Below are 26942 nucleotides of genomic sequence, written 5' to 3'. Positions count from 1 at the left end.
ACGTTAGAGATACCTCACTAAAAACTGGTATCTCACACAACAGAATAACATTTGCTGAATGTAATACTGTAGTGACAGTACTGAGGTTGATTGTTAGAGACATTGGTTCAATAACAAAAATCAAAAATAACAGCTGGAAATTTATCTCATTCAATGTTCAGAGATAAAAGGGTTAAACATTAATTCCATTGTTTTCTGCAGATAAGTTCTTTTTTTCATACTGAAATCTGATTGCAATTAAATTCCAATATTTTTCCAAGCTACTGTATGAAGAAGATGCTGAAGGCCATCACTATACAGCATACTGCAACATAAAGACTCTTCCATTCACCAATTCTGGCACACTTGCAAAATATACCCAACAATCCAGTTTTATTTCTGTTCAGGGGGCTGTATGCCAAGGATAGGATATAAGCACAGGTACATATAAACAGCAAGATTACTTACAGTCAAAAGACTCTGAAAATTGAAAATGGCAGACATAGTGAGACTGGCAAAGCTCAGACTCCACCAAAAAAATTGCTAGAACTAATACAGTAGTATGTGAATTCAGCAAAGTTGCAGGATATAAAATCAATGTGCATAAATCTGTTGCATTTCTATACACATTCACCACTGAAAACACCAAATAATATCTATTCATATAACAATTCCACCTGAAGAACTGAGGGCCAGCTGAACAGCTTCTACACAATAAAAGACAGAACAAGCAAAAAAGAACACTAAGATAGATGGAGGCATGGTAACAAAGGGAACCCATACACCTGATACTGTATAAACTGCAGTAAAGAGGGATAGTACTGAGGGACTGGGAATAGATTCTTCTGTCCTTGGTCACACACATACACGCACACGCACACACACACACACACAAGTATGAAGTTTAATAGATTAACTAGAATATAAAAGGGACAGCACTAGAACTCCACCAAATGGCAGAGGACCTGTGAAAACGTTCTCCAGACCAAAGGGACTGTCTCGCTGCCTCAGAAGCCCTGGGTCTGCAAGCCCACACTATGCCCAGTCATTCTGGGGCACAGAAAAAAAAATCCATGCTTTAAAGATGTGGAGAGCTGCAGGAATATTCTCTGAGTCAGAGGGACCAGTTTGTTGCCTCAGCAAGCCCTGGTCCACAAGCCCAGAGTTATCAGCAGCTCCGGTAACTCTAGGGCACAGAAAAAAAAAGCCACATTTTTCTCTTCTCTTCTTTCTTTAAAAGCTATAGCTTCAAAGAGCAACTAGTGTATAAAAGAACCAGCCCTAGAACTCTGCCAAATGGCCAGGGGAGCTGCTGGAATGCTCTCTGGGTAGGAGATGACAGACACGGTCTACACTCCTTTTTTCATCTTGAAATCACACACAAGTGTACAGTTCCAGCACCCTAACTGGCCTGTCCCCTCAGTGAGCCTGGGGCTTATAGCGCATACAAGTCTCAGCCTTCTCACCAAGGTGGCCACAGGGTAGTGCATACTGAGACACCTCTGGTTGGTGCTCACTACATCACCAACCTTCACACCAAAGTGACACAGGTGCAAAGCACCCCAGAATATTCCAGGCCACACCACTTTGGCTTCAGTTGGTTTGCTGAGGCACCCTTGGTGCAGAATGCTCCAAAACCACTCCGCTAACATCTAATTTAGATCCAACAGCCCTGCCAGGTTGCCGCTGTGCAGAGCAAAACCCAGAGCATACTTGCATCAGTTTCAGCCACGCTGCCAGGGTAACCCTATGTGGAGCACCCCAGAACACACTAGAGTTGGCTCCAGTTGCCCGGCCAGGGCAACCTCCTTGTTGAGCACGTTGTGACACACCAGTTTGCATCCAAGTCAGCTTCAGTTGTCCTGCCAGTTCAACTTCACTGTGAAGAGCCCAGGGAGTACTTGGCTTGCAACCACTTCAGCTTCAGCTGTCCTTCCAGGACATATTTTTTGCAAGAGCCCAGGGACCACACCACCCCACACCCATTTTAGCTTTAGCTGTCCTGCCAGGGTACCCCTATGCAGAACACCCCAGGACCACTCAGCTTTTACACTGCCTCAGCTACAGCTTCCCTCTCAGGGCAACCTCTGTGTAGAGAGCCCTGGAATACACTGGTTTATATCCATTTCTGCTAATTCTGTTAAGGTGACCTCTGCATATAGTTTCAGATATCTGGCCATGGCACCCTCTGTGCAAAGAGCTTGGGGACTTGCCCACACACTGCTGAGCTCCCAGCCCACATATTTCTTCAGCTCTAGGTTCCCAGCCAGGATAATCCCTGCATGGAGCACCCAGGGGCATCCTGGCTTGCACCCACTTCAGCTTCAACTGTCCTGCCAGAGACAGAACATCAGAACACCTCAGCATACATTCACTTTAGCTGTCCTGAGAGGGTGGTGGCTGTGTAGAAAGTCCCAGGACACCCAGCCCATACCAGCCACAGTTCCAGCCAGCAAAAGTCACCAAGCACACACAGTCTACATAGGGGATGACCATACACAAGACCATTACTTCAAGTTTAGGAGAAGTAGCTGTTCCAAATGATCTGTAGAAACAAACAGAAACTCAATCAAAATGGAGAGACAGAAGAAGCTTCAAAAGAAAGAATAAAACTAAACCTCAGAAATATTATAAGTGAAAGAGAGATAAGCAATATATCTAATAAGGAATTTAAAGTAATGACTTTAAAGGTGCTCACCTGGCTGGAGAGAAGAGTAGATGAATTCAGTAAGACTTTCAATAAAAACATAGGAAATACAATTTAAAAAATAACCAATCAGAAGTGAAGAATACAATAACTGAAATAAGAAACACACTGGAGGGAATCAAGAGTAGACTAATGCATACAGAAAGATGTATCAATGATCTGGAAGACAGGGTAATGGAAAACACCCAGGCTGAACAGCAAGACAAGAAAATAATTTTTAAGAATGAGGATAGGTTGAAGGATCTCTTGAACAACAAATGAACAAATATCTTCATTACACAGATTCCAGAAGAAGCAGAGAGTTAAAGGGGCAGAGAACTTATTTGAAGAAATAATAGCTGAAAATTTCCCTAACCTAAGGAAGTAAATAGTTATCCAGGTCCAAGAAGCACAGGGTTCCAAACAAGATCAACCCAAGGAGGTTCACACTATGCACATAATAATTAAAATTTCAAAGTTTAAAGGAAAAGAGAATTCTTAAAGCAGCAAGAGAGAAGCAAAAAGTCAATAAATAACTAATGGGTCAATGAAACAATCATGAAATTAAAAAAAATAGATGGAGATAAATGAAAATGGAAACATAATGGTGCAAAATCTTTGGGATGCTGAAAAGCAGTTCTAAGAGAAAAATATACAGCATTACAGGTCTACCTCAAGAAACAAGAAAGAGGTCAAATCAACAGCTACCTTTACACCTAAAGGAAATTGTTTAAAAAGGGTAAACAAAGACCAAAGTGAGTGCAAGGAAGGAAATAATAAAAATTACAACAGGATACTAGGAAGATGGCGGCGTAGGAGGACGCTGGGCTCACCGCGCGTCCTGCTGATCACTTAGATTCCACCTACACCTGCCTAAATAACCCAGAAAACCGCCAGAGGATTAGCAGAACAGAGTCACCGGACCCAAGTGCAGACGAGAGGCCCACGGAAGAGGGTAGGAAGGGCGGCGAGGCGGTGCGCGCTCCACGGACTGGCGGGAGGGAGCCGGGGCGGAGGGGCGGCTCGCCGGCCAAGCAGAGCCCCCGAGTCCGGCTTGCAAAAGCGGAGGGGCCTGACGGACTGTGCTCCGACAGCAAGCGCGACTTAGCGTCTGGGAGGTCATAAGTTAACAGCTCTGCTCAGAAAGCGGGAAGGCTGGAGGACAAAGGGAGGGTGAGCTGCGGAGCCCCCGGACGACAGAGCTCAGTTTGGCGGGGAACAAAGGCGCTCTCCAGCGCCATCTCCCCCGCCCATCCCCCAGCCAAAATCCCAAAGGGAACCGGCTCCGGCCAGGGAAATTGCTCGCTCCGCGCGAACACCCAACTCTGTGCTTCTGCGGAGCCAAACCTCCGGCAGCGATCTGACTCCCTCCGGCTGCACAGGGCCCCTCCTGAAGTGGATCACCTAAGGAGAAGCGAGCTAAGCCTGCCCCCCCTGCCGCCGTGCACCTTGCCTTCCCACCCCAGCTAATACGCCAGATCCCCAGCATCACAAGCCTGGCAGTGTGCAAGTAGCCCAGACAGGCCACGCCACCCCACAGTGAATCCCGCCCCTAGGAGAGGGGAAGAGAAGGCACACACCAGTCTGACTGTGGCCCCAGCGGTGGGCTGGGGGCAGACATCAGGTCGGACTGCGGCCCCGCCCACCAACTCCAGTTATACACCACAGCACAGGGGAAGTGCCCTGCAGGCCCTCACCACACCAGGGACTATCCAAAATGACCAAGCGGAAGAATTCCCCCCAGAAGAATCTCCAGGAAATAACAACAGCTAATGAGCTGATCAAAAAGGATTTAAATAATATAACAGAAAGTGAATTTAGAATAATAGTCATAAAATTAATCGCTGGGCTGGAAAACAGCATACAGGACAGCAGAGAATCTCTTGCTACAGACATCAGGGGACTAATGAACAGGCACGAGGAGCTGAAAAACGCTTTAAAGGAAATGGAAAACAAAATGCAAACCACCACAGCTCGGAAGGAAGAGGCAGAGGAGAGAATAGGTGAACTAGAAGATAAAGTTATGGAAAAAGAGGAAGCTGAGAAAAAGAGACAGAAAAAAATCCAGGAGTATGAGGGGAAAATTAGAGAACTAAGTGATACACTAAAAAGAAATAATTTACGCATAATTGGTATCCCAGAGGAGGAAGAGAGAGGGAAAGGTGCTGAAGGGGTACTTGAAGAAATCATAGCTGAGAACTTCCCTGAACTGGGGAAGGAAAAAGGCATTGAAATCCAAGAGGCACAGAGAACTCCCTTCAGACGTAACTTGAATCGATCTTCTGCACGACATATCATAGTGAAACTGGCAAAATACAAGGATAAAGAGAAAATTCTGAAAGCAGCAAGGGGTAAACGTGCCCTCACATATAAAGGGAGACCTATAAGACTCGTGACTGATCTCTCTTTTGAAACTTGGCAGGCCAGAAAGAATTGGCACGAGATTTTCAGGGTGCTAGACAGCAAAAATATGCAGCCAAGAATCCTTTATCCAGCAAGTCTGTCATTTAGAATAGAAGGAGAGATAAAGGTCTTCCCAAACAAACAAAAACTGAAGGAATTTGTCACCACTACACCAGCCCTACAAGAGATCCTAAGGGGGACCCTGTGAGACAAAGTACCAGAGACATCACTACAAGCATAAAACATACAGACATCACAATGACTCTAAACCCGTATCTTTCTATAATAACACTGAATGCAAATGGATTAAATGCGCCAACCAAAAGACATAGGGTATCAGAATGGATAAAAAAACAAGACCCATCTATTTGCTGTCTACAAGAGACTCATTTTAGACCTGAGGACACCTTTAGATTGAGAGTGAGGGGATGGAGAACTATTTATCATGCTACTGGAAGCCAGAAGAAAGCTGGAGTAGCCATACTTATATCAGACAAACTAGACTTTAAATTAAAGGCTGTAACAAGAGATGAAGAAGGACATTATATAATAGTTACAGGGTCTATCCATCAGGAAGAGCTAACAATTATAAATGTCTATGCGCCGAATACCGGAGCCCCCAAATATATAAAACAATTACGCATAAACATAAGCAACCTTATTGATAAGAATGTGGTAATTGCTGGGGACTTTAACACCCCACTTACAGAAATGGATAGATCATCTAGACACACGGTCAATAAAGAAACAAGGGCCCTGAATGAGACACTGGATCAGATGGACTTGACAGATATATTTAGAACTCTGCATCCCAAAGCAACAGAATATACTTTCTTCTCGAGTGCACATGGAACATTCTCCAAGATAGATCATATACTGGGTCACAAAACAACCCTTCATAAGTTTACAAGAATTGAAATTATACCATGCATACTTTCAGACCACAATGCTATGAAGCTTGAAATCAACCACAGGAAAAAGTCTGGAAAACCTCCAAAAGCATGGAGGTTAAAGAACACCCTACTCACGAATGAGTGGGTCAACCAGGCAATTAGAGAAGAAATCAAAAAATATATGGAAACAAACGAAAATGAAAATACAACAATCCAAACGCTTTGGGACGCAGCGAAGGCAGTCCTGAGAGGAAAATACATCGCAATCCAGGCCTATCTCAAGAAACAAGAAAAATCCCAAATACAAAATCTAACAGCACACCTAAAGGAAATAGAAGCAGAACAGCAAAGGCAGCCTAAACCCAGCAGAAGAAGAGAAATAATAAAGATCAGAGCAGAAATAAACAATATAGAATCTAAAAAAACTGTAGAGCAGATCAACGAAACCAAGAGTTGGTTTTTTGAAAAAATAAACAAAATTGACAAACCTCTAGCCAGGCTTCTCAAAAAGAAAAGGGAGATGACCCAAATAGATAAAATCATGAATGAAAATGGAATTATTACAACCAATCCCTCAGAGATACAAACAATTATCAGGGAATACTATGAAAAATTATATGCCAACAAATTGGACAACCTGGAAGAAATGGACAAATTCCTGAACACCCACACTCTTCCAAAACTCAATCAGGAGGAAATAGAAAGCTTGAACAGACCCATAACCAGCGAAGAAATTGAATCGGTTATCAAAAATCTCCCAACAAATAAGAGTCCAGGACCAGATGGCTTCCCAGGGGAGTTCTACCAGACGTTTAAAGCAGAGATAATACGTATCCTTCTCAAGCTATTCCAAGAAATAGAAAGGGAAGGAAAACTTCCAGACTCATTCTATGAAGCCAGTATTACTTTGATTCCTAAACCAGACAGAGACCCAGTAAAAAAAGAGAACTACAGGCCAATATCCCTGATGAATATGGATGCCAAAATTCTCAATAAGATACTAGCAAATCGAATTCAACAGCATATAAAAAGAATTATTCACCATGATCAAGTGGGATTCATTCCTGGGATGCAGGGCTGGTTCAACATTCGCAAATCAATCAACGTGATACATCACATTAACAAAAAAAAAAGAGAAGAACCATATGATCCTGTCAATCGATGCAGAAAAGGCCTTTGATAAAATCCAGCACCCTTTCTTAATAAAAACCCTTGAGAAAGTCGGGATAGAAGGAACATACTTAAAGATCATAAAAGCCATTTATGAAAAGCCCACAGCTAACATCATCCTCAACGGGGAAAAACTGAGAGCTTTTTCCCTGAGATCAGGAACACGACAGGGATGCCCACTCTCACCGTTGTTATTTAACATAGTGCTGGAAGTTCTAGCATCAGCAATCAGACAACAAAAGGAAATCAAAGGCATCAAAATTGGCAAAGATGAAGTCAAGCTTTCGCTTTTTGCAGATGACATGATATTATACATGGAAAATCCGATAGACTCCACCAAAAGTCTGCTAGAACTGATACATGAATTCAGCAAAGTTGCAGGATACAAAATCAATGTACAGAAATCAGTTGCATTCTTATACACTAACAATGAAGCAACAGAAAGACAAATAAAGAAACTGATCCCATTCACAATTGCACCAAAAAGCATAAAATACCTAGGAATAAATCTAACCAAAGATGTAAAGGATCTGTATGCTGAAAACTATAGAAAGCTTATGAAGGTAATTGAAGAAGATTTAAAGAAATGGAAAGACATTCCCTGCTCATGGATTGGAAAAATAAATATTGTCAAAATGTCAATACTACCCAAAGCTATCTACACATTCAATGCAATCCCAATCAAAATTGCACCAGCATTCTTCTCGAAACTAGAACAAGCAATCCTAAAATTCATATTGAACCACAAAAGGCCCCGAATAGCCAAAGGAATTTTGAAGAAGAAGACCAAAGCAGGAGGCATCACAATCCCAGACTTCAGCCTCTACTACAAAGCTGTCATCATCAAGACAGCATGGTATTGGCACAAAAACAGACACACAGACCAATGGAATAGAATAGAAACCCCAGAACTAGACCCACAAACATATGGCCAACTCATCTTTGACAAAGCAGGAAAGAACATCCAATGGAAAAAAGACAGCCTCTTTAACAAATGGTGCTGGGAGAACTGGACAGCAACATGCAGAAGGTTGAAACTAGACCACTTTCTCACACCATTTACAAAAATAAACTCAAAATGGATAAAGGACCTAAATGTGAGACAGGAAACCATCAGAACCTTAGAGGAGAAAGCAGGAAAAGACCTCTCTGACCTCAGCCGTAGCAATCTCTTACTCGACACATCCCCAAAGGCAAGGGAATTAAAAGCAAAAGTGAATTACTGGGACCTTATGAAGATAAAAAGCTTCTGCACAGCAAAGGAAACAACCAACAAAACTAAAAGACAACCAACGGAATGGGAAAAGATATTTGCAAATGACATATCGGACAAAGGGCTAGTATCTAAAATCTATAAAGAGCTCACCAAACTCCACACCCGAAAAACAAATAACCCAGTGAAGAAATGGGCAGAAAACATGAATAGACACTTCTCTAAAGAAGACATCCAGATGGCCAACAGGCACATGAAAAGATGTTCAGCGTCGCTCCTTATCAGGGAAATACAAATCAAAACCACACTCAGGTATCACCTCACGCCAGTCAGAGTGGCCAAAATGAACAAATCAGGAGACTATAGATGCTGGAGAGGATGTGGAGAAACGGGAACCCTCTTGCACTGTTGGTGGGAATGCAAATTGGTGCAGCCGCTCTGGAAAACAGTGTGGAGGTTCCTTAGAAAATTAAAAATAGACCTACCCTATGACCCAGCAATAGCACTGCTAGGAATCTACCCAAGGGACACAGGAGTACTGATGCATAGCGGCACTTGTACCCCAATGTTCATAGCAGCACTCTCAACAATAGCCAAATTATGGAAAGAGCCTAAATGTCCATCAACTGATGAATGGATAAAGAAATTGTGGTTTATATACACAATGGAATACTACGTGGCAATGAGAAAAAATGAAATATGGCCTTTTGTAGCAACGTGGATGGAACTGGAGAGTGTGATGCTAAGTGAAATAAGCCATACAGAGAAAGACAGATACCATATGGTTTCACTCTTATGTGGATCCTGAGAAACTCAACAGGAACCCATGGGGGAGGGGAAGGGAGAAAAAAAAAAAAAAGACGTTAGAGTGGGAGAGAGCCAAAGCATAAGAGACTGTTAAAAACTGAGAACAAACTGAGGGTTGATGGGGGGTGGGAGGGAGGGGCGGGTGAGTGATGGGTATTGAGGAGGGCACCTTTTGGGATGAGCACTGGGTGTTGTATGGAAACCAATTTGTCAATAAACTTCATAAAAAAAAAAAAAAAATTACAACAGAAATAAATGACATAGGACTTGTGGGAAGATGGCGGCTTAGGAGGACGCTGGGCTCACCGCGCATCCTGCTGTTCACTTAGATTCCACCTACACCTGCCTAACTAACCCAGAAAACCACCAGAAACTAGCAAAATGGAGCCTCTGGAGCCAAGCGCAGACGAGAAGCCCACGGAAGAGGGTAAGAAGGGCGGAGAGGCGGTGCGTGCTCCACGGACTGGCGGGAGGGAGCCCGGGCGGAGGGGCGGCCCTCTGGCCAAGCAGAGACCCCGAGTCTGGCTCGCAAAAGCGGAGGGGCCGGACGGAGTGTGTTCCGACAAGTGCAAGTGGGACTTGCTTAGCATCTGGGAGGTCATAAGTTAACAGCTCTGCTCAGGAAGCGGGAAGCCTGGAGGACAAAGGGAGGGAGATTTGCTGAGCCCCAGGACGACAAAGTTCACTTTGGCAGGGAACAAAGGTGCTCGCCAGTGCCATCTCCCTCGCCCATCCCCCAGTCAAAATCCAAAAGGGAACCAGTCCCTGCCAGGGAACTTGCTTGCTCCGCGCAAACACCCAAAGCGGTGTTTCTGCGGAGCCACCCCTCCAGCAACAGGTCTGACTCCCTCCCGCTGCCACAGGGCCCCTCCTGAAGTGGATCACCTAAGGAGAAGCGAGCTAAGCCTGCCCCTCCTGCCCCCGTGCAACTTGCCTACCTACCCCAGCTAATACACCAGATCCCCAGCTCCACAAGCCTGGCAGTGTGCAAGTAGCCCAGACAGGCCACACCACCCCACAGTGAATCCCACCCCTAGGAGAGGGGAAGGGAAGGCACACACCAGTCTGACTATGGCCCCAGCGGTGGGCTGGGGGCAGACATCAGGTCTGACTAAAGCTCCGCCCACCAACTCCAGTTATATGCCACAGCACAGGGGAAGTGCCCTGCAGGTCCTCACCACTCCATTGACTATCCAAAATGACCAAACGGAAGAATTCCCCTCAGAAGAATCTTCAGGAAATAACAACAGCTAATGAACTGATTGAAAAGGATTTAAATAATGTAACAGAAAGTGAATTTAGAATAACAGTCATAAAATTAATTGTGGGGCTTGAAAACAGTATAGAGGACAGCAGAGAATCTCTTGCTACAGAGATTAAGGGACTAAGGAACAGTCAGGAGGAGCTGAAAAACGCTTTAAACGAAATGCAAAACAAAATGGAAACGACGACGGTTTGGAATGAAGAGGCAGAGGAGAGAATAGGTGAACTAGAAGATAAAGTTATTGAAAAAGAGGAAGCTGAGAAAAAGAGAGATAAAAAAATCCAGGAGTATGAGGGGAAAATTAGAGAACTAAGTGATACACTAAAAAGAAATAATATACGCATAATTGGTATCCCAGAGGAGGAACAGAGAGGGAAAGGTGCTGAAGGTGTACTTGAAGAAATAATAGCTGAGAACTTCCCGGATCTGAGGAAGGAAAAAGGCATTGAAATCCAAGAGGCACAGAGAACTCCCTTCAGACATAACTTGAATCGATCTTCTGCACGACATATCATAGTGAAACTGGCAAAATACAAGGATAAAGAGAAAATTCTGAAAGCAGCAAGGGATAAACGTGCCCTAACTTTTAAAGGGAGACCTATAGGGGTGCCTGGGTGGTGCAGTCAGTTAAGCGTCCGACTTCAGCCAGGTCACGATCTCGCGGTCCGTGAGTTCGAGCCCCGCGTCGGGCTCTGGGCTGATGGCTCAGAGCCTGGAGCCTGTTTCCGATTCTGTGTCTCCCTCTCTCTCTGCCCCTCCCCCGTTCATGCTCTGTCTCTCTCTGTCCCAAAATAAATAAACGTTGAAAAAAAATTTTTAAAAAAAAATAAAGGGAGACCTATAAGACTCTTGACTGATCTCTCTTTTGAAACTTGGCAGGCCAGAAAGGATTGGCACGAGATCTTCAATGTATTGAACAGAAAAAATATGCAGCCGAGAATCCTTTATCCAGCAAGTCTGTCATTTAGAATAGAAGGAGAGATAAAGGTCTTCCCAAACAAAAACTGAAGGAATTTGTCACCACTAAACCAGCCCTACAAGAGATCCTAAGGGGGATCCTGTGAGACAAAGTACCAGAGACATCGCTACAAGCATAAAACATACAGACATCACAATGACTCTAAACCCGTATCTTTCTATAATAACACTGAATGTAAATGGATTAAATGCGCCAACCAAAAGACATAGGGTATCAGAATGGATAAAAAAAACAAGACCCATCTATTTGCTGTCTACAAGAGACTCATTTTAGACCTGAGGACACCTTTAGATTCAGAGTGAGGGGATGGAGAACTATTTATCATGCTACTGGACGCCAAAAGAAAGCTGGAGTAGCCATACTTATATCAGACAAACTAGACTTTAAATTAAAGGCTGGAACAAGAGATGAAGAAGGGCATTATATAATAATTACAGGGTCTATCCATCAGGAAGAGCTAACAATTATAAATGTCTATGCGCCGAATACCAGAGCCCTCAAATATATAAAACAATTACTCACAAACATAAGCAACCCTATTGATAAGAATGTGGTCATTGCAGGGGACTTTAACACTCCACTTACAGAAATGGATAGATCATCTAGACACATGGTCAATAAAGAAACAAGGGCCCTGAATGAGACATTGGATCAGATGGACTTGACAGATCTATTTAGAACTCTGCATCCCAAAGCAACAGAATATACTTTCTTCTCGAGTGCACATGGAACATTCTCCAAGATAGATCATATACTGGGTCACAAAACAGCCCTTCATAAGTATACAAGAATTGAAATTATACCATGCATACTTTCAGACCACAATGCTATGAAGCTTGAAATCAACCACAGGAAAAAGTCTGGAAAACCTCCAAAAGCATGGAGGTTAAAGAACACCCTACTAAACAATGAGTGGGTCAACCAGGCAATTAGAGAAGAAATTAAAAAATATATGGAAACAAGCGAAAATGAAATACAGTCCAAACGCTTTGGGACGCAGCAAAGGCAGTCCTGAGAGGAAAATACATTGCAATCCAGGCCTATCTCAAGAAACAAGAAAAATCCCAAATACAAAATCTAACAGCACACCTAAAGGAAATAGAAGCAGAACAGCAAAGGCAGCCCAAACCCAGCAGAAGAAGAGAAACAAAGATCAGAGCAGAAATAAGCAATATAGAATCTAAAAAAAATGTAGAGCAGATCAACGAAACCAAGAGTTGGTTTTTTGAAAAAAATAAACAAAATTCACAAACCTCTAGCCAGACTTCTCAAAAAGAAAAGGGAGATGACCCAAATAGATAAAATCATGAATGAAAATGGAATTATTACAACCAATCCCTCAGAGACACCAACAATTATCAGGGAATACTATGAAAAATTATATGCCAACAAATTGGACAACCTGGAAGAAATGGACAAATTCCTAAACACCCACACTCTTCCAAAACTCAATCAGGAGGAAATAGAAAGCTTGAACAGACCCATAACCAGCGAAGAAATTGAATCGGTTATCAAAAAAACTCCCAACAATTAAGAGTCCAGGACCAGATAGCTTCCCAGGGGAGTTCTACCAGACGTTTAAAGCAGAGATAATACCTGTCCTTCTCAAGCTATTCCAAAAAATAGAAAGGGAAGGAAAACTTCCAGACTCATTCTATGAAGCCAGTATTACTTTGATTCCTAAACCAGACAGAGACCCAGTAAAAAAAGAGAACTACAGGCCAATATCCCTGATGAATATGGATGCCAAAATTCTCAATAAGATACTAGCAAATCGAATTCAACAGCATATAAAAAGAATTATTCACCATGATCAAGTGGGATTCATTCCTGGGATGCAGCGCTGGTTCAACATTCGCAAATCAATCAACGTGATACATCACATTAACAAAAAAAAAGAGAAGAACCATATGATCCTGTCAATCAATGCAGAAAAGGCCTTTGACAAAATCCAGCACCCTTTCTTAATAAAAACCCTTGAGAAAGTCGGGATAGAAGGAACATACTTAAAGATCATAAAAGCCATTTATGAAGAGCCCACAGCTAACATCATCCTCAATGGGGAAAAACTGAGAGCTTTTTCCCTGAGATCAGGAACACGACAGGGATGCCCACTCTCACCGCTGTTGTTTAACATAGTGTTGGAAGTGCTAGCATCAGCAATCAGACAACAAAAGGAAATCAAAGGCATCAAAATTGGCAAAGATGAAGTCAAGCTTTCGCTTTTTGCAGATGACATGATATTATACATGGAAATTTGATAGACTCCACCAAAAGTCTGCTAGAACTGACACATGAATTCAGGAAAGTGGCAGGATACAAAATCAGTGTACAGAAATTAGTTGCATTCTTATACACTAACAATGAAGCAACAGAAAGACAAAGAAACTGATCCCATTCACAATTGCACCAAGAAGCATAAAATACCTAGGAATAAACCTAACCAAAGATGTAAAAGATCTGTATGCTGAAAAGTATAGAAAGCTTATGAAGGTAATTGAAGAAGATATAAAGAAATGGAAAGACATTCCCTGCTCATGGATTGGAAGAATAAATATTGTCAAAATGTCCATACTACCCAAAGCTATCTACACCTTCAATGCAATCCCAATCAAAATTGCACCAGCATTCTTCTCGAAACTAGAGCAAGCAATGCTAAAATTCATATGGAACCACAAAAGGCCCCGAATAGCCAAAGTAATTTTGAAGAAGAAGACCAAAGCAGGAGGCATCACAATCCCAGACTTTAGCCTCTACTACAAAGCTGCCATCATCAAGACAGCATGGTATTGGCACAAAAACAGACACATAGACCAATGGAATAGAATAGAAACCCCAGAACTAGACCCACAAATGTATGGCCAACTCATCTTTGACAAAGCAGGAAAGAACATCCAATGGAAAAAAGACAGCCTCTTTAACAAATGGTGCTGGGAGAACTGGACAGCAACATGCAGAAGGTTGAAACTAGACCACTTTCTCACACCATTTACAAAAATAAACTCAAAATGGAGAAAGGACCTGAATGTGAGACAGGAAACCATCAAAACCCTAGAGGAGAAAGCAGGAAAAGACCTCTCTGACCTCAGCCGTAGCAATCTCTTACTCGACACATCCCCAAAGGCAAGGGAATTAAAAGCAAAAATGAACTACTGGGACCTTATGAAGATAAAAAGCTTCTGCACAGCAAAGAAAACAACCAACAAAACTAAAAGGCAACCAACGGAATGGGAAAAGATATTTGCAAATGACATATCGGACAAAGGGCTAGGATCCAAAATCTATAAAGAGCTCACCAAACTCCACACCCGAAAAACAAATAACCCAGTGAAGAAATGGGCAGAAAACATGAATAGACACTTCTCTAAAGAAGACATCCGAATGGCCAACAGGCACATGAAAAGATGCTCAACGTCGCTCCTCATCAGGGAAATACAAACCAAAACCACACTCAGATATCACCTCACGCCAGTAAGAGTGGCGAAAATGAACAAATTAGGAGACTGTAGATGCTGGAGAGGATGTGGAGAAACGGGAACCCTCTTGCACTGTTGGTGGGAACACAAACTGGTGCAGCCACTCTGGAAAACAGTGTGGAGATTCCTCAGAAAATTAAAAATAGACCTACCCTATGACCCAGCAATAGCACTGCTAGGAATTTACCCAAGGGATACAGGAGTATTGATGCATAGGGGCACTTGTACCCCAATGTTTACAGCAGCACTCTCAACAATAGCCGAATTATGGAAAGAGCCTAAATGTCCATCAACTGATAAATGGATAAAGAAATTGTGGTTTATATACACAATGGAGTACTACATGGCAATGAGAAAGAACAAAATATGGCCCTTTGTAGCAACGTGGATGGAACTGGAGAGTGTGATGCTAAGTGAAATAAGCCATACAGAGAAAGACAGATAACATATGCTTTCACTCTTATGTGGATCCTGAGAAACTTAACAGAAACCCATGGGGGAGGGGAAGGAAAAAAAAAAGAGGTTAGAGTGGGAGAGAGCCAAAGCATAAGAGACTGTTAAAAACTGAGAACAAACTGAGGGTTGATGGGGGGTGGGAGGGAGGGGAGGGTGGGTGATGGGTATTGAGGAGGGCACCTTTTGGGATGAGCACTGGGTGTTGTATGGAAACCAATTTGACAATAAATTTCATATATTGACAAAAAAAGAGAAATAAATGACATAAACAATTTAAAAAATCAAAAAAATCAATGAAACAAAGAACAGGTTCTAGAAAAACATAAACAAAATTGAAAAACCCACAGCTAGGGTCATAAAACAAAAGACAATAAGAGAAAAGAGGAGAAATGACCCAAGTAAATAAAATCTGAAGAAAAAGAAATTAACAACTGACACCACAGTAATACAAAGAATTATAAGAATACTATGAAAAATTATATAGCTGCAAATTAGACAACCTAGAACATGTGGATAAACTCCTAAAAACATAAAAAGCTTCCATAACTGAATTATGAAGAAAAAGAATATCAGAACAGATTACTAGTAAAAAAAAAAAGTGAATAGGTAATTTTTAAAAAAATACTAAAAAATAAAAGTCCAGGACCAGACGAAGTCACAGGAGAATTCTACTGAACATTTAAAGAAGAGTTAATACCTGTACTCCCCAAACTATTCCAAGAAATAGGGTAAGAAGGAAAGCTTCCAAATACATTCCACAAGGCTAGCATTACCCTGATAGCAAAACCAGACAAAGACACCATAAAAAAAAAACAAAACTGCAGGCCAATATTCCTGATGAAAACTTTAGATGCAAAAATCCTCAACAAAATATCAGAAAACTGCATTCAACAATATATTAAAAGGATCATTCACCATTATCGAGTGGGATTTATTCCAGGGATTCAAGGATGATTCAATATTCTCAAATCACTCAATGTGATAAACCACATCAACAAATTAAGGATGAAAATCATATGATCATCTAAATAGATGCAGAAAAAAACCTGAAAAAATATAACATCCATTCATGATAAAATTCTCAACAAAGTGGGTTTAGAAAGAACGTACCTCAATATAACAAAGGCCATATTGAAAAACCCACAGCTAACATCTTACTGGTGGAAAAGTGACAGCTTTTCCTCTAACATCAGAAAAAAGACAAAGATGTCTACTCTCGCCACTTTTATTAAACATAGTACTGGAAGTTTTAGCTGCAGCAATCAAACAAGAAATTAGAGCCATCCATATTAAAAAAGAAGTTGTTAAATTGTCATTATTTGCAGATGACATGTAGTATACATTGAAAATCCTAGAATACACATCAGATACTTACTAGAAGTAGTAAATTAATTCTATAAAATTTCAGGATACAAAATTAATACCCAGATATCAGTATCATTTCTATATATGAATAATGAAGTAGCAGAAAGAAAAAGAAAACAATTCCATTTACAATTGTATCAAAATAATAAAATAACTTTCTAGAAATAAAGTAAATCAAAAGGTAAAAGAACTGTATCCTGAAAAACATAAACACTGATGAAAAATTGAATTTGACATAAACAATAGAAATATATTCCATGCTCATGTATTGGAAGAATATTGTTAAAATCTTAATACCACCCAACGCAATCTACAGATTTAATGCAATCCCTACCAAAATATCAAAAGCATTTTTCACAAAACTAGAACAAATAATCCTGAAAATTGTATGCAACCCAAATTGAAAAAGTAATCTTGAGAAACAAGAGCAAAGCTGGAAGTATCACAATTCTGGGCCAAAATATATACCACAAAGGGTATAGTAAAGAAAACTGTATGGTATTGGCACAAAAACAGACATATACCTGAATAGAATAGAGAACTCAGAAAAAAAAACCCACACTTAAAATGGTCAATTAATCTATGACAAAGAAGGCAATAGTATACAATGGGGAAGAACAGTGTCTTCAAATAATGGTGCTGGGACTGTTGGTGGGAATGCAAACTGGTGCAGCCACTCTGGAAAACAGTGTGGAGGTTCCTCACAAAATTAAAAATAGATCTACCCTATGACCCAGCAATAGCATTGCTAGGAATTTACCCAAGGGATACAGGAGTGCTGATGCATGGGGCACTTGTACCCCAATGTTTATAGCAGCACTTTCAACAATAGCCAAATCATGGAAAGAGCCTAAAATGTCCATCAACTGATGAATGGATAAAGAAATTGTGGTTTATTTATACAATGGAATACTACTTGGCAATGAGAAAGAATGAAATATGTCCTTTTGTAGCAACATGGATGGAACTGGAGAGTGTGATGCTAAGTGAAATAAGCCATACAGAGAAAGACAGATAACATATGCTTTCACTCTTATGTGGATCCTGAGAAACTTAACAGAAACCCATGGGGCAGGGGAAGAAAAACAAAAAGAGGTTAGAGTGGGAGAGAGCCAAAGCATAAGAGACTCTTAAAACCTGAGAACAAACTTAGGGTTGATGGGGGGTGGGAGTGAGGGGAGGGTAGGTGATGGGTATTGAAGAGGGCATCTTTTGGGATGAGCACTGGGTGTTGTATGGAAACCAATTTGACAATAAATTTCATATATTTAAATAAATAAATAAATAAATAAATAAATAAATAAATAAATAAAAGTTTTAAAAATAAATTAATAAAGTCAATATTCTCAGAATGCACCACATTTGATAAAGACCTCTACCCATCCTCTTACCTGGACTTAGACTTTGGAGAAGTGGGTCATACAAACAGAAATAAATGGAGCTTCCATTTCAACTCAGAAGCCTACATGTATCTAAGGTGCCAACATAGATATTTCAGACCTAATTTGGGTAACTTAGACACATATTTGAACTGGAAAGAATTCACCTCATCTCTACTTAGTCTTGTCAAGTGTGACACTAATAAGCCACCTCACCAATAGCCCTGCTAAGTGACAGCTTACCAATCTCCTTTCTACTAGATATTCAAAACTGTATTACCAGAAAGGCACAATTACTGTCTTTTTATGATAGTAAAATGCTGGAAATAAAGATCCAACAATTCATAGATAGCACTTAAACATCAATGACTCCCTATGCAGAAAATTATCGCAAAAGGTCTAATTGCCATCCTTAGATAGTCCTTGCAAGGCTAGACCTTTGCCTGGTGCCTGGGAACCTGGATTTTGGAAGTTTTCCCACCATTCCCTAACTGATAATAGTGATTCTCTGTGCGTAAACTGTACAAATAATGTGGTTTATTCTTTGCTGAACACTTGCTTTCCTTCTGGGCATCAGGAACTTTGGTACACACTAAACAGAGAGTGCCTATGTGACCAGGCTCCAATAAAAATCCTGGGCACTGATTCTCCAATAAGCTTCCTTAGTAAATGACAGTTTTCATATATTGTCACAATTTGTTGCTAGAGAAATTAGGCATGTGACTGCACTGGGAGAGGACTCTGAAGCTCATGCCTATTTTTTTTCTGGACTTCACCTGTTTTCTCTTTGATGATTTTGTTTTATATTATTTTGCTATAATAAGTCACAGCCACAAGTGTAACTACACGTTGAGTCCTGTGAGCCTAGTGAATCACTAAACCTGAGGGATGGTCTTGGAAATCCCCAACACATTCCTAGACTTCTATTTAGGCCCAGAGATCTTTCTTAATATCCAGAATCAAATGTTTGATATCAAATACTTGATATCTGTTAATCACCCTGAACTCAAGTCTAAAACTGAAGACACTGTGTTTCCCTCTTCTTAAGTTCCTTATCTTGGCTAACATATCCATTATCCACTTGGTCATTCAAGCCAGAAACCAGGAAACCTGGGATGCATACTAAACTCCCTCATTAATCTGTCACCAGGTTCTTTCAATTCTACCACCTATCTCTTAAAACCATGTTATCTTCTCCATCTATAGTTATTGCCTTAGTTCAGGTTTTCATCACCTCTCATATCATTCTCCTGCATTCTTAGCTCAAGCAAACAAATTCTCCACACCAATACCAAAGTTATCTTTCTAAAACACAAATACACTTACATGCCCTTCTAGCTTAAAATATTCTAGTGGCTCCTGTCTTCAGGATAATGTTCAAATTCCTTAATTAGGCCATGAAGCCCTTCATGACCTGGATTCACTTCCTGACCTTCTTCTTTCTCTCCGTATATAAATTAGGATAGATTTTCTTCTCCAGACTATTTCCCAAAGCATCAAGCTGTTTCTGGCTTCACAGTCTGAATTCCATATACTTCATCTATGCTCCCATAGCACCCTATGCTTTAGACTATGAGAACTCTGATTCAGTGTCTTCAGTGAAGTAGGTACTTAATAAATGCTGGTTGAATGGCTTAATGTTAAATGAAAAGGAGAGATTATAAATGATTTTTCTCTTTTTTCAAAAAGTTGTTTATAGATTTGGATACTAGCCCTTTGTCTGATATGTCATTTGCAAATATCTTTTCCCATTCCGTCGGTTGCCTTTTAGTTTTGTTGATTGTTTCCTTTGCAGTGCAGATTTTTTATCTTCATGAGGTCCCAATAGTTCATTTTTGCTTTTAATTCCCTTGCCTTTGGGGATGTGTCAAGTAAGAAATTGCTGCGGCTGAGGTCAGAGGGGTTTTTTCCTGCTTTCTCCTCTAGGGTTTTGATGGTTTCCTGTCTCACATTCAGGTCCTTTATCCATTTTGAATTTATTTTTGTAGCAACGTGGATGGAACTGGAGAGTGTTATGCTAAGTGAGATAAGTCATACAGAGAAAGACAGATACCACATGTTTTCACTCTTATGTGGATCCTGAGAAATTTAACTGAAGACCATAGGGGAGGGGAAGGGGAAAAAAAAGGTTAGAGAGGGAGGGAGCCAAAACATAAGAGACTCTTAAAAACTGAGAACAAACGGAGGATTGATGGGGGTTGGGAGGGAGGGGAGGGTGGGTGATGGGTATTGAGGAGGGCACCTGTTGGGATGAGCACTGGGTGTTGTATGGAAACCAATTTGACAATAAATTTCATATTAAAAAAAAGTTGTTTGCTGATATTCTTCTGGCTTAATTAAATGGATCAAAAGGAAAACAATGACAAAAATACCTCATAGTTTCTGTTGGCTTCTGTTATGATCCAGTACCTGTTGGGTATTCCCATACGCCCAAAGTCTGATATTGGGTCAATCAGTTTCCACCCATTTTCCTTCATCTCTTTCGAGGATTTGGGATTATAAGAAAAAGCATACAGATCTTCAGGTAATGCTGGAGGAGATAAACATGAAAACAAAGTAATAATGAGTGAAACTTAAAGAACAACAAATAATGCTAAAAAAAAGTCTAGATTTCCTTTTCCTAAAGGGAATGTTTGTGAAACAGGGCAATGACTTGTGTACAAGGTTGGCTTTATGTGAGGAATAAGAACTGGAATATTGCTTCAAAGTCTTATTTTAAAAATGTTTTAATTTTTTGTGATACTAATACAAAGCAGGAACATACTTCCTGGTTTCCTGTGAATTGCTGGATAATGGACTGAACCAAAACTTTAGGGTTTTACATGCTGGGAAAGTGGTCCTTACCAAAAATTTTTAACTGAGCTTCAATGACTTAATTGCTTTGCTTATTGTAACATGTTGCAAAACATTTACAGTGTTCTTGTATTCCAATTGTTAGGCCAATACCTGCTTCTGGTTGATAAATGGCCATTTTTTCTCTTCTTCCTGTCAACTCCACTTCCTCCCTTCACAAGATTAAACATTCAATCAGTAATGCATCTGACCAATTTATGTGGCAAGAACTTTTCCAGAGATGGATAGAGTCTGCCAATGCCTTATAAGGTGTTGAGTTGACTGACAGTTAACCTCTATCAATAAAATTCCAGCAAATTCTGGGGAAAGGGTGGAAGAAAATGGGAGGGAAGACACAAAAGCATGGAAATTCCACAGACTAAAATCAGAGGTAGCTTTTGAGTTAGCCACATAGGCATAGGGCTGGGGGATGAGACTGTGAGGCTGGACGAAACAGGGATAGCTGAATTATTAAGAACTCTGAAAAACTGCCCTAGTCTTCTGAATGGAACTGAATGTAGGGATAGGAACAGTGGGACAAACATAAAGCTTGCAAGACAATAGGTAACAAATTTTGATCCAAAGCAATCTTCCTGAATTGACAAATAATTTATAAGTTGATACTTAAAAGGAGGGAGGGAGAGAGAAGAAAAATAACATCTATTACACATCTATATACCAAGTAGAGAGTAAAATGCACAAATGCATCTAAACCTCCAAACATCCCCCATAGGGAGCTTACACTATCACTACTTTTTTTAAAGATTATGTGTGGTCAATAAAGAAAAAAACCTCCATACATTAAAAAAAAAAGATTATATGTGTTTTTTGATTTTTAAGTTTGAGAGAGAGTGCATGTATGTGCAAGTGGGAGAGGGGCAGAGAGAGAGGGAGAGTGAATCCCAAGCAGGCACCACACTGTCTGCAGAGCCCCACGCAGGGCTCAAACTCACAAACCATGAGATCACGACTCAAGCCTAAATCAAGAATCGAATGCTCAACCAACTTAGCTACCCAGGCACCCCAAGATTATATGTGCTTTTATTTTTTTTTAGTTTTTATTTGAATTCCATTTAGTTAACATACAGTGTTTTATTAGTTTCAGGTATACAAAATAGTAATTCAACACTTCTATACAACACCCAGTGTTCATCACAAGTGTACTCCTTAATTCTCATCACCTATTTAACCCATCCCCCCACCTCCCTCCCCTCTGTTAACCATCAGTTTGTTCTCTATAATTAAGAGTCTGTTTCTTGATTGTCTCTCTCCCTCTCTTATTTTTCCCTTTCTTTGTTTTGTCTCTTATATTCCACATGAATGAAATCATATGATATTTGTCTTTCTAAGGCTGACTTATTTCATTAAGCCTCATACCCTTTCAGTCCATCCATGTTGTTGCAAATGGAAAGATCTCATCCATTTTTATGACTGAATAACATTCCATTACTACTTTTACAGATGAAGAAGCTGAGTTCAGAGGTTATATAACTTGCCCAAATACCATGAGGCTGGTAAGTAGCAGAGCCCAGATCCAAACTCTGTTCTGTTTAACTCCATAGCTCATGATCTTTCTATTATACCATTCTAGGGAAAAACAATTAAAATGATTTAGGCTAAAAATACTGTCATACCTACCTGGCTGAGAAAGATTGAGCAGCAAATTATAAACATCATGGCACACAATGTCAGAGTCTAAAACAAAGTGGGCCACCCAGAAGTTCTTGCAGTGGAGGATAAGGGGACAGCCCAGGCTAGTGATAGGCAATTTCTCTACATTGGCAATGTGATGCAGTACAATCTACAAAACAGAAAAGAACCAAAATAAATTCACAGACATGCACTAGGTCTATGACTATCAGTATGGCTTACTTTCAGCAATGGTAACAGCATAGCCAGAGATGTGATCATATCTACAGCCTAAAACCATCCTTTGTAAATCACAACTGGGTTTCTCACAAACAGAAGTAAACAGTGGTAAATCAATACGAATCAAGTTGCAGTGTTATAAAACTTTTCTTCTTAGGATTATAAGGCTAACAGGTTTGTGGGTCAATTGAGGTGAACTGGCTCACAGCAGATGGCTTCTAGCATACTATGATGAAGCTTATGATTGTAGAATCATTGACACAGATGAAAAGATAATTTTTGTTTATTCTACCAAATCTAATTAAAATGATTAATAATTGGTATTGTGCTTTATCGCTCACAAGATAGTCCATGGCCACAGGACTTAGCTATTTAAGTCCTGTAATAACTCTTTGAGGTATAATCACCCCATTTCAAGAATGAAAGAAACCAGGGCTCTGAGAAGTGAATTCCTTATCACAGGTCACACAGTTAATAAGTGGCACAAATAGGATTTAAGTCACGGCAGTCTAACTCCAAGTCCAGGATTCCTTCTCAAGGAATTCTAAAAAGTCTAGTCTAGGAATTCTAAAAAGTCTAATACCAGGAGAAAATTTTCTCTTCCACATTTTAGATTCTAGTAACAGGAAACAAAGAATGAAGTGGGCAAAAATTTACCTAAGTAACTTAGGAAATTTAGGTAACTTAGGAAATGAGTAGAGAATATAACACTAAGAACTAAAGGAACTATACATAAGTACTGTACTATATAGTTAATAAAGTTATTTCCTATGGGAGTACAGGTTAACTGCTCTGATTAAAAAAAGAGGATGATTAAATCTTCATTCTAGTCACTCCTACCCCTGCTGATGCCAGTAGAAAAGAAATAAATGCATGGTAAAAGAAACTGCATCTAAATAATAAAATTCTTTATACATTCCAAAAGCCATGGAATCATGGTTTTATGTTTTAGTCTTTGATATTCTCCTCCTATCTGTGCCTTTGATGTTTCCTGCAACTAAAAGCCTAGATGCACTCTATTCATTCTCTGTACTCCTTGTCCTGTGACTAGAATGACCTTCTGATCATCATTCACTGTCTTTTATTTTGCTCCACCCCACACACTCCATGCCTCAGCCCCAATTTATTTAGAAATGACATCTCTTCCAGGAAATCTTTCAATCATATGCACCATCTAAGAATGGACCAGGTGGGGGGGCTATTAATATATTCTTCACAGGTATTTTCCATCTTAATTTCTATCTCAATTGTTTTGTCAAACTCAGTTTCTGCCATGACAGTTTTGGAGGAGTCACAAAAACTACTTATAATGTAGTAAGAATTAATAGATCAAATTTCAATAAAATCAGATAAAAAAGGAAGATCTATGTTTGGCTAGTAAAACACTGATCATGAAGATCAGGCACCAAGCACAAAACTGCTAAATTGGAAAGTGAATCAAAGTCTGGGAAGAACTACATTAATAGTTCTAATTTAGTAATTATGCCTTCTTTGACATATATAAATAATTACCATAAGTCCTCACTTCCAGATCTAGTCCACGGGTTTGAAATAACACCCAGTAGGAGCAAATCTGGGGATATGTGTGCTGTCTATGAATGCAGGTAGAAAGAAGAAAGGTTCACAGCACAGTATTAAAGAACTGGTTTCCAAAGTTTTAGAAATGGAAGATTCCTTAATAATTATATTAGCTAGCCACCTTATATTACAAATGAAAAATTGAAGCCCAGAGACCAAGAGTCACTTGCTTAAGGCCATACAGCCAGTTAATGGACAGCTGACTCTAGCTAAAACTAGCTCTCCTGATTCTTCTTTTGGCACAACCAAAGGGAGCAAGTTACAACCTCATATGGGGAAAGTTCATGGTATTTTAAAAAGCAAGTGTTAAAATACTTCTTTCATACGTATATTCATATTTTATACTTATATAATACAGCAGTACACCCCCACCTTAACTACAGTTTTGTTTTCCATGGTTTTCGTTACCCATGGTCAACTGTAGCCCAGAAGTAGATGATCCTCCTTATGATATATCAGAAGGTCAATAGTAGCCTAACATTATGTCACAATGTCTACATCATTCACCTCACTTCATCTTATCACATAAGCATGTTATTATCTCACATCATCACAAGAAGGGTGAGTACAGTATAAGAAGATATTCTGAGAGAGAGACCACATAAACAAAACTATATTGTTATAATTATTCTTAGTTATTGCTATTAATTTCTTACTGTGCCTAATTTATAAATTAAACTTTACCTAGGTATGTATGTATATGAAAAATCATAGTATACATGGGGCTTGGTACTTTCTGCAGTTTCAGGCATCCACTGGGGGTCTTGGAATATATCCCCTGTAGATAAGTGTGGGGGGTGTCTACTGTAGTATGTATCATGTGCAAGTCACTGTTTCAAACACTTATTAAGTTTTTTATTCCCATAACAAGGTATTATTATCATTATCCCTATTTTACATGTGAGAGAAGTGAGACACTAAGAGATTAAACAAGTTGCCTACGGTTACAAAGGTAATAAATGTTGAAGTTGGAATTTCACCCTGAGCAGACTGGCTCTCAGGTTGGTGATCTTAATCACTATGCTATGCCATATACCAAGTATGTTATACTTGTTATAAACAAGGAGGTCTAAGCATAAATCTGGCTAATGATTAAGATTCAATGATGCTACTTCAGGATGGGGAAGACATAAAGTAATGTTAGGGGTATTTAACTAATTAGAAAACTTTGTTTAAAGGTGCAAAAAGAAACATATACACACATGAAAACATAACCTGTCTTAGATCAGAAAGATGGTCAAATAATTGATACCGAAGGTATAGTCAATGGGGCATCTACACCACCCAAGGGCTTTTTAGAAATTTAGAATCTCAGAACTGAGATTCTGCATTTTTAACAAGCACCCAGGTGACACAGATACTGATGGTTCTTGGACCACACTTTATGAGTAGCAAGGTTTTAAATTGTTTCAGGATGCTCACCAACTAGGCTCAGAAAATGAACAGAGAGCACACTACCTAAAAATATTTAGGAAAAATCCCATGTAGCTTTAAATGACTAAGATGACCATAGTCAATAACATCAGGGACAGAGTCATGTGATTCAATCTATGAAAAAAAACATAAAATAGGTTCTTTGAAGAAAAGTTTTTATAGCAATTTAACTGTTACTTGAAATTTCAAGAAACTACCATATTAGAAAGCAAATAAACACAACTCTTTAGACCCTCTGATACTTCTTCTTGTGAACATACCCATGTTTCTTTCCGGGCTACCCCAGAAACCTCCATATATATCAGGTGGATTGCAGTAAGATATAGAATCCCATCAACAGATTTCTTACACACATAACAATCCAGGTATTTCACATTTTCTACCTGTTATTTGGGGGGGAAATACTGATTGAATTATCAACTCACTGCCACCTATGATTAAAGTTGGATAATTAAAAGCAGGATAAATGCTCTTAATTTGCTACAAAACTTCTTTCAGACTTTCTAATTCCCACCAAGGTAGCAAACTACTATGGTCTGTGTTTCCTAAATCAGCTGTGGAGAAACAATAAAACTAACACGAAAACATGGATTCTAGGAAGGGTTAAAATTTTAGATGATGTTACCTGATTCGGAAGGTGTGGAAGGAAGATAAATAAAACATAATAGCCTGCTACGGTACTTACTGAGAGAGGTTGCAGTTGTTGTATGAGTAAAAATCAACAGGGGTGAATAACATGATGTTGGATCTTAAGTTAAAGGGTAAGAAAATATGTAACTTTCTATAAAACAGGAGAAAACAATCTATCCACTGGAAAACAAAAAAGGAAAAAAAATACAAAAAAGAGAGTACCATAAATGAAAAGTAAAAAATGAAATGCCACCTACACTAGTGGTGAGCATAGCATAACACAGAGTTGTTGAATCACTAAGTCGTATACATTGAACTAATGTAACACTGTGTGTCAACAATAATAAAATTTAAAAAATAATAAAAGTATAATTAATTACAACAAATGTACATGAATTAAACTTACAAATTTTTTTAAACTTCCCAATTAAAAGACAAACTTACATACTGGATTAAAACAAAAGATTCAAACAATATTCAGTCTAAAAAAGACACACTTAAAGAGACATAAACAAACAAACAAAAAAGA

General features: G+C 39.7%; 2 protein-coding genes across 2 annotated transcripts in view; both read right to left on the bottom strand.

Annotated features, from left to right (window-relative positions):
- Positions 1-26942, bottom strand: part of MTMR8 (myotubularin related protein 8) — a 214598-nt gene that overhangs the window by 84092 nt on the left and 103564 nt on the right. The window contains 2 exon segments of the mRNA XM_047092489.1: positions 20443-20600; positions 22541-22703. Coding sequence (XP_046948445.1) covers positions 20443-20600; positions 22541-22703 — 321 coding nt within the window.
- LOC124521581 (protein kish-A-like) lies at positions 261-483 on the bottom strand. Its single transcript, XM_047092534.1, is given in 2 exon segments — positions 261-446; positions 448-483. Coding segments are annotated over 2 exon segments (222 nt in total).

Source organism: Lynx rufus, unplaced genomic scaffold, assembly GCF_022079265.1.
Source record: "Lynx rufus isolate CCGP_SWC_20201006 ecotype Redwood Valley unplaced genomic scaffold, mLynRuf1.p SCAF_30, whole genome shotgun sequence".
NCBI lineage: Eukaryota > Metazoa > Chordata > Mammalia > Carnivora > Felidae > Lynx > Lynx rufus.
This window is presented reverse-complemented; position numbering and strand designations above follow the sequence as displayed.